The 8942-nt window shown below is 44.6% G+C and overlaps 1 protein-coding gene across 1 annotated transcript; it reads left to right on the top strand.

Annotated features, from left to right (window-relative positions):
* Positions 1 to 3680: 3680 nt before the first annotated feature.
* On the top strand, positions 3681 to 8260 carry NOBOX (NOBOX oogenesis homeobox). The gene is made up of 8 exons (XM_027841297.1): positions 3681 to 3924; positions 4562 to 4668; positions 4872 to 4990; positions 5113 to 5207; positions 5445 to 5676; positions 6232 to 6500; positions 7432 to 7752; positions 8147 to 8260. The coding sequence occupies exons 1-8, from the start codon at positions 3681 to 3683 to the stop codon at positions 8170 to 8172; spliced, it is 1413 nt and encodes a 470-aa protein (XP_027697098.1). The 3' UTR covers positions 8173 to 8260.
* Positions 8261 to 8942: the final 682 nt, after the last annotated feature.

The raw sequence follows: 8942 nt of genomic DNA, 5'->3' as shown, positions 1-8942 counted from the left end.
ACTCAGTCAAACTGAGACACATTAAAGACCTTGGCTTAAAAAGGCCAAGGTTTCCCACTGCATCCAGGGCCATCTCCAGTCGTCCTGATCTATATCTCCTCACTGGACCCAGATGGCTCTGGAGGAGAAAGTGAGGCTGGTGACTTTGCACAGCCCTCCCTCACTTAAATCCAATTCACTGGCATGTCTCAGCATCACCTGCCTCATGTCGTGGTCCTCTTCGAGAATGAAGGAACAAACGACAGCAATAACAACAATCTTGGTGTATACACTGAGGAGAGAATAACTGACTGGGTCTGGGCTGATGACTCAGGTAGAACACCATCCAGTGGGCAATTCTGATACTGTATTCCATAGCTGCATGATAAACACAGTGACAACCTACCACATTCACAGACTTAATAAGGGTAGCATTCAAGCTGTACAACCTGGGGGGCAGAATCATATTTACAACTCTCCTTAGGCTGACAGAGGGACTGGAAAAGGAAAAGCAGTCAGAAAAGAATAAGGAGAATTAATGAAATATCTTAACATGGCAACCGAAAAAGTAGAAAGTACCATGAATTACAGATGTGGTCAACAACGTTAAATGTTGCAGTGAGGTCAAGCCAGACTGTCTGGGATTCAGTTCCATTTGATTGAGCATGGGGCTGAGAGAATCAACAAGCAATAACTACTTCCTCAAGGACTTGATTAGAGGCAGAGTAGTAGAAGTAGAAGAGCAAGTGTGCTGATAATCGGCTTGACTTGGAGGAACAGATAGAACAAGTCTGCATAAGTCCTTGTTCCCAAATCAGACTTTATCTGAAATGTTCACGCAGGGGCTGAGTGAACAACCGTAAGGTTATACTGCAGATGTAATTTCTGCATGAGGTGGGAGGTGGCCTTTAGTGACTTCAAACATTCCTTACCATGCTAAGATTTTAATGCTGCAGACACATACTTTAATTTAAATCCAATAAAACCTATAGGTTTTGTGCACCTTTGCTCCTAAAGAATGATTAAAGTGGGCAAGTTAAAGTAGGTAGGGCAACGTTCCCTAAACCACATATTCTTTTTGTTGCTGTTTGGTCATTTTTCAGTCATTGCTGAGTTTTCGTGACCCCATTTGGGGTTTTCTTGGCAAAGATACTGGAATGGTCTGCCATTTTCTTCTTCAGCTCATTTTACAGGTGAGGAAACTGAGGCAAACAGAGTGAAGTGACTTGCACAGAGTCACATAGTTAGTAAGTGGTCTGAAGCCAGATTTGAACTCATGAAGATGAGTCTTCCTGACCCTATGCCTGGCTCTCTATCCACTGCACCACCTAGCTACACTCATGCAACCTTACAAAAAGTTATGGGATGATAGCAACAGGAGAGGAGGTATCCACAGATAAACAGATCCAATACAACACCTCATAGCCCATGTCTCTCATTGAGTCCTATTCTAATTGTGTGGTGACCTTACTTTTACACACACACACACACACACACACAGAGTGTATTTTCCTCTTTGTCCACCACTTTCACTCTAGACTTCACTGAAGCCACACTTCTCTTGAGTATTTCTTCAAAATCTCATCTAAGTAGATAGATATAAAGTAGTGCTTTCTTTTCTCACCTCTCACTTTCAGGAAATGCCATCTACACACAAATTAAACTTATTCATTTTCAGAACATTTTACTTGTCACCATTTACGTATTCCACTTCTAATCTATGTATTCTCTCCAAAGTATGCCTGGTCATTCTTTTATACATTTGTTCTCATCAACATTTTTGTTTTGGATTGTAAATTCTTTTTATGTTTTGTGTGTTAACAGGCAACAAAACATGGTGCGTGCAGGGCCCTTAATAAACACTTACAGGTGTGAACAATTCCAGGTGGGAGGGCTTCGTATTTATCTTCCAGACCAGTGTTAGTTGAAGACGCAAAAAGAGGAAAGTGGGAATCCCTCTGGGCACTTCAGATGCAGATACCTCAAAAGTTTTCACACCTCTTGCTCTACAAGCAATTGCGTCTTTACGAATGTGGACTTTCATTCAAAAGAAATGACACAACCTTCCTTCTACAGTAACTCATTCCTTTAGAGTAAAGCAGTTTTGATTTGCCCCAAGCTCTCAACTCGGGCTACTGTTAGCCCAGTATTCTTGCCTGACTCTCTGAAGGTTTGTTTCCATCTGCCCCTCTGGAGAGGAGAACCTCTGTGCCTTTGGGACTGGGTCGGAAGGTCACACACCCCAGTCTCTCACTCAGTAGGACGCAGTCCCCTTACCTTCCCACCACTTCTTGGCCTCAAGAACTACTACCCAGACAAATAGAGCAGGAGGAGAGGAGTCCTCTTAATTAGAACCACACCTGGTCTCTCCTTTTGGACTTTTTTTTTTAATTCTTCCGGAGGGGGAGGGGTAGCTTTGTAAGGAGTTGGGAGGGATGCCAGTGTTGCCCCTCCCCCACTTCCCAAAGGTACCTACTGCCCCCAGGCCCAGCCCTATGGGGCGTTTAGGCTTAGTCTCGCCCCCTGATCCCCCGTGCTAGGTGCTAGTCCCACACCTGCCCACACGGCCCCAGGGCTTCATTAGGAGCCTCCTCTGCAGCACTATAGAGAAGAGGAGGAGAGAGACTGGGCGAGGGGAGCTTCGGATGATGGAGCCAACTGCAGGAACTACCAAGGAGCCCCGGAGTGAGCGAGGTGGGGACAGGGGAGTGTAAGAACGAGGGGGAGTGGGTGGGAACGAGGTGGGGAGGTGAAAAGAGTGGGAAATGGAGAACTCGGGACAAGTGACCAGAACAAGAGGACCTCCCTGGTGATAGGGAAGAGGAAGCTCTTTTCAGTATCCTCTAGGGCTCAAGCAAAGGACTACGGTCGGGTAGGTAAATGAGGTGGAAAGATAGGGACAGTTACCTTTCCTTTTAATATTTCTATCCACAAGTGGCACAGGACCCAATAACTTAGCAGAGTTAGTCTGGCTTTGAGTAAGGCTCATTTTCCCTTTCCTTTGGATCCTTTCATATCCTTACCTTCACCACCTGACCATTTCTCCCTTCTCTTCTCCTTCCCCAATCATAACCTCTTTGTGTAATAAAAGATTCCCTATAAAGATTAGGAGGTTCAAAGAGAGATAGGTACTCCCAAGGCAGAGCCACCTTCCTAAATGAGCCCTCAAGACTCACCTTGTGAGGGGCAGTGGATAGAGCACCGGCCCTGAAGTTGGGAGGACCTGAGTTCAAATGCAGCCTCAGACCAAACACTTGTCACTTACTAGCTGTGTGACCCTGGGCAAGTCACTTAACCCCAATAGCCTAAAAAAAAAAAAGACTCACCTTGTGAAGTTAGTCATGTCTACATCCCCACAGGCCAGAAGGCTCAAAAAGAGAAGCTGACTGTGGGGCCAGAGAGGGAGGTGTTGTTCTGGGGTCCAGTACCCCCAGTCCAAGATGCCCAGAGTGAGGAGCTACTACTGTCCTGTATTGTCTCGGTGGGAGGGAGGGGGAGTCACAGAAAGCTCCTAGGGAGCTGGCTGGAGCTGACGTCTGTATGGGAAATGAATCTAGGGCACCCATCCTCTCTCCTAAGAAATGGGATTGTACCCCTGCCTGAATCACAGAAGTTCCCAGAATTGGTGGGTGGAAATATTCTCCAAATGGGTGAGGTAGAACTGGAGAAGAAGGTTTACCCTCTGGTCCTATAGAGACAGAATGACCCTGAATACCCCAAGACCATCAGATCAGGTCTCATCTCATGGGACCGGTGGGGCCCCAGACCCAGGTGCTACCACCCAACCCTTGGTGCAGTGTGGAACAGGCAAAGGGGCTTGCCATTTGACAGCCCTGCTCAGCACAACTGCAGCAGGGGAGAGCAGCCAGAATGCAACCAGGAAGAAGGAGCCCCCAGACACACCTCCACAAGTCCGGAAAAAGACCCGTACCCTTTACCGTACAGGTGAGTCCAAACAGATTTTACTTCCCCAGAGGGTAAGAAATCTTAATTTCACTTCATTTGGGGGTGGGTAAGCCTAGATCAAGAGTGTAACTCTAAGGGACGTGGTTACTTTGTGACCTAATCTTTCCTGCCTCTAGCATCCCAGATGTTCCTATACCTCTTCCGTACCATGGGTGAGGAGTAGGCCATTTCAGATGTTAATTTTAAGGGAACAGGAAATTTCATCCTGATAGTGGGATGGTCAGGACGTCGACTACATCTATGGACACAGAAGGGGATCATCCTAACCTTATTAGCTGATGCAACTAAGCTTCCTGTTTTCAAGGCTGGATCAGACAATTGTGTAAGGATTGTAGTGTCATAGACAGCCTCATACAGTAGGGCACTGGCCTGAGAATCGGGAGACCTGTATTCTGCATCCAGCTTTGTCATTAACTAGTTGCATAATTTTATAAGTCGCTTATATGTTTATAACATGTGATAAGTTAATTTTTTATGTATGGGCCTCAGTTTCCTCAGCTGTAAAATGAATAGTTTGGACTTAATTACATCTTTTCACCCTTTATATCCTACGATTCTCTCCTTCTCCAAATCAGTGATTCTCAGTTTCTAGTATGGATCTTCTTTCTTCTTCCAGACCAGTTGAAAGAGCTGGAGAAGATGTTTCAGGAAGACCATTACCCTGACAGTGACAAACGCCGGGAGATTGCCTTGGCTGTGGGGGTTACACCCCAGCGCATCATGGTGAGGGAAGGTAGAGAAAAATTCACTCATCTGCAAACTAGCAGGGGCAGAGGGGAAGGAGTTGTTTCTATAATAGAGTAGATATATACTTTAGATTTGGGTAAACCTCAGATATGGTGCTATCTCTAATTTTCTCGCATTTCTCTGTGTCCTTTCTTGTCTTTGTCTGTTAGTCTCTGACCCTCTGTGTCTTCCTCTTCCAGGTGTGGTTTCAGAATCGAAGAGCAAAGTGGCGGAAAGTAGAGAGACTGAACGCAAAGGGAAACAAGACCAACCTGGAAGCACCTGTCCCTCCGACTGCCCCTTCGGACAGTCATCTTGGGTAAGAGTTCTTTTTGATCTCTATCACTTCTAGAGGAAGCAAGAACTCCCTTTCCCGGTACTGGGGAACTGAGCCTAGACCTTGAAATCAAGGCTTTAGTTGTTCATTTGTTCTGTCCCCAGCTCTGCCCCTGAGCTCCCATCCCCTCAACCCATAGTCATGGAGCCAGGAAACTTCACTAATGAGCTGGTGCCTCCACCTGCCACTTTTCCTCCAGGTGAGTTACCTTCTTGCAGGAAGGGGACATGGGCCCAAGAGGGGAATTTATATTTGGGATGGTTGGCAATCATGAGGAGTCCTCTCCCAAAGCACTATTCCATGTGAAATTGTCATGGGTAAAGACCCAGAATAGTCATCCATTGCAGTCCATCACTTCAGTCCCCTTGCATCTCAGCATCCTCAGACGTGTTCATCATTCCCCTACCTGTGTATATGTGGGTTTTTTTCTCCTTAGAGTCTAACCTACTACTGACATGTGACCAGCCAATGACTTTGAGTCAACACAATGATGAGGCTCAAAGAGGAGAGGTAGCTCCTCTCCTCCTTAGCCCTCCACCTGTCCGAAGGGCCAGCCTTCCCTTGACCTTGGGTCCTGCTCACACCCCACACCTGGTACCCCTCCTGCTGGAAACACCCAATAGTGGTTTTATCTCTAAGGATGGCTCCTATGGATCTTGGGAAACAAGGTATGAGGGATATTGGAAGACAAGGGGGATTCTTAAATGATAGAAGAGGAGAAGGATGCTACGGGTCATGGGGCAGAGCAAATGGTACTTACGGACTAAGTAAAGGAAAGCCTCTAAATCAGAAAGTCTCCTGAGATCTGAGTACTCACAATTGGGGAAGAGTGAAGGAAATATAATCAGAGAGGATGAGCCACTAGAGAGAGCTATGAAATAAAGAATGAAATCACTGCAGGGGTAGAAGTAGAGAAAGAAGGTGGGGTTCAGGTCAGAAAAAGTGTTTTAGTGTTAAGAACCTCGATCACAAAGTCAGGCCTAAGGTCAAGTTTTTGCTTTCATATTTATTAGCTTTTTGACCAGGGACAAATCACTGGAGCCTTTATAGAATCGAGTTCCCCATTTGTAAAATGGGGACAATGATATTTATCTTCCTCACAGAGTTGTTACAGGGAAAGAAAGCACTAAGCTGCTATGTTAAAGGTGATGGTTGTTTCTATTATTCTCATGTATTGAATCAAGCTATATTACCCTGACACATTGCCCTTCTTGTTTCCCCAGCATTAACCCACCAAATGCTTACAACTATTCTGAGCAAATGGAATCCCAGTATCATCATCAAGGCAACCAGTCCAGAGCCTTCCAGCTCTCCCACTATCCCCAGCACCAGCTCTTCCACCAATCCCAACACCACCTACCCCAGTTCCATCCTTTCTCCTTTCCTCTCCCCAGCACACTGACCCCCCCTCCACCAGGAGACTCTAATGCTGCTGCCCTCCTTGCATTTTCCTATGGTCGTGATGGAGAGACCTCAACAGGATTGTTTTCAGGTACTCCAGTGGGGCAGTTTCTGTTGCAGCAGCCTACTGGGAGCTTGGGTGAATGAGAGGATAGGAGGAAAGGATAGAATTTGGAAGCAGAACTAGGGGGAAATGAGGAATCAGGAAGAGTAGAAATTGTGATCATTATCTGTAAAGAGGGATGATGAGGCTAAGAATATGGGGTTTGGAATAAAGAAGGAATACTTGAGGAGGTCATTTTCCTTTTCCCTAATACCCTTCCCAAAGGCACCTAAGTGGAAAAGTAGTTAAGATATTATCTTGAAGTCAGAAGACCTCAGTTTGAATTCTACCTTGGATATTAACTATGTAACTCTGAGCAAATTACTTAACCTCTGTTTACTTCAGTTTTCTCTTCTATAAAATGGGAATAATAATAGCATATATAATAGCAATCTTACAAGGTCATTATGAGGATCAAATGAGGATGTATATAAAGTTCTTTATTAAACTATTATTATTGTTATCATACCTTGCTGACTTTAGGCCGTTCTTTGTATTTTTTTCCCCATAAGGTTGTGTAGACCCTAGTCAGATGTCAGTTATGTAAACATCTATTTTTCTGTTATCTTTCATGTCAAACCCTGGGCATGATAATCCTTGCTGGGATTTAGAATTGGTGATGGAGGAACCCCCCCCCCCCCAACCAAGGGTCATCTTCTTTCTTTTCTAGATCTTTAGTATTTAATAATGTATAGGCTATTTCCTGTCCTTATTTATATCAGGGTTTTCAGAGCTTTGGGTTTCTAAGGGCAGGGGCTCATCATTGTTGGAATTCATAGTATTGGGGGAATATACAATTCCAGGTTAGGTCTCTAACCCAGTAATTACAGCTAGACCTCTTTCCAGAGTACATATTTAAACTAGTAGGTTCATGTGGCCTGACTGTCTGACCTGTTTCTGAATGTTTGGATACCCTCAGGTCCACTCACATCCCTACAACCTATTCCTTGGAATGATCCCTGTTTGCCAGAGCTGTCATTCCCGGGTTCACTCTGCTCCCAGAACTTTGGGCACCACTCTGGAGGAGGGAGCTACATACCTGACCTGGCTGCCCATGTCTTGGAGAAGCAGTCTTCACCAGGCTTCATCCAGCTTCTTGGAGGGTCTAAAACAGGCACTGGGCTGCTCGAGACTCAGGAAGAACTATCTTCGAGCACTCAGGAGCAATTATCATTGCCCAAGGAGGTCAGAGATGGAGTCAAGAACACTCGCCTCTCCAGAGTTGCTCTTGATGGAGACAGTAAGTAAGACAATATTGTTGGGGTGGAGGGAAAATTTTTCTAGCCTCACTGGGGAAAGAATCACAGTATTTCAGAGTTGGTAAGGACTTCAGCATCCATCTAATTTAACTGATAGCCCTTAAAGAATCTCCCCTATGAAACACCTAACTAGGTGGTCATCTACCATTGCTTAAATATTTCCATCGAGAAAGAATCTCTTGCCTTTTAGGCCAGTGATTCTACTCTGAAATAGCTATAAGTATTAAAAGAAAACCCTAAACTTCCATGGAGGACCTGGATATTTTTATGCCCGAGTGAGCTTGATGGTTTGGATATTGAGGAGAGATATTTAAAGGAGAGGGATTGAGCCCAGAATAAAACACACCATTTCTTCCCCCCACCCCTTTTATGCAGGTATTCCAGAAAAGAATGAAGACTGAGAGAGAAAAGAAGAGGTTTCCTTAGCATAACTTCTGGACGTTATGTGTTGAGTTATTTCTATGTTGTTTTGCTTCTGAGAAGAGTTGATTCAGGACACCTGACTTAAGCAATAAAGTTATCTAAATTAAGACTTCTTTCTTTGATTATATTTCCCCCTACACCCAATCCTAATCCATGAAATTTGTCCAAGTTCAAGAATAGCAGCTCATTTCCAATGAGCCTAGAATTTGTTTAGAGCTGCCCAGATACAAGTAATAGTTTTTAGGATTTCCCTTGTTGACCTGGAGCTTGGTATGTTTTCAAAACCCCTTTGCCTATTTCAGTGATTGAGGAAAAGCCTATGATCATAGGCCTTAACTTTAAGTGTGTGAATGAAATGATACCACCCCTATGCATGAGACACCTTTGGAATGGGACATAAGGTCTACCCATGTCACATTTCAGAGACACAAAACAGATTTGGAGGTTTCTTCCCTGTCTATTGTGTCCCTGGGTCCTACTGATAATAGTCCTCAGGAGAATCAAAAGAATCATTCCATGGCATCACAATTTGAATTTTGTAAAAGATCTTTGCAGGGCAGGGAGATATTGGTGAAATCTCTCCTAGAGAAGTGGTCATAGCTAATCTCTGGGCATCAGAGACCATCTTCCCCCCAACTCTTAAATATTCACTTCCCTAAACTATAGTAGGCTACTGCAGTCAAACTACATGATTGACTATAATAATATAAGACTCCAATGGTGTAGAATACTGCACCAAAGTTCACAG

This window comes from Vombatus ursinus, unplaced genomic scaffold, assembly GCF_900497805.2.
Source record: "Vombatus ursinus unplaced genomic scaffold, bare-nosed wombat genome assembly UNPS02014858.1, whole genome shotgun sequence".
Classification (NCBI taxonomy): domain Eukaryota; kingdom Metazoa; phylum Chordata; class Mammalia; order Diprotodontia; family Vombatidae; genus Vombatus; species Vombatus ursinus.
The sequence above is the reverse complement of the archived record's forward strand: the minus strand, read 5'-3'. Positions and strand labels throughout refer to the sequence as shown.

What these genes read in the sequence shown, in the direction of transcription:
- NOBOX (XM_027841297.1), top strand. Translation starts at nt 3,681, where the DNA reads ATGACCCTGAATACCCCAAGACCATCAGATCAGGTCTCATCTCATGGG. An exon ending in TTACACCCCAGCGCATCATG is followed by an intron (nt 4,669 to 4,871) that starts GTGAGGGAAGGT and finishes TTCCTCTTCCAG; the next exon opens with GTGTGGTTTCAGAATCGAAG. An exon ending in AGTTGCTCTTGATGGAGACA is followed by an intron (nt 7,753 to 8,146) that starts GTAAGTAAGACA and finishes CCTTTTATGCAG; the next exon opens with GTATTCCAGAAAAGAATGAA.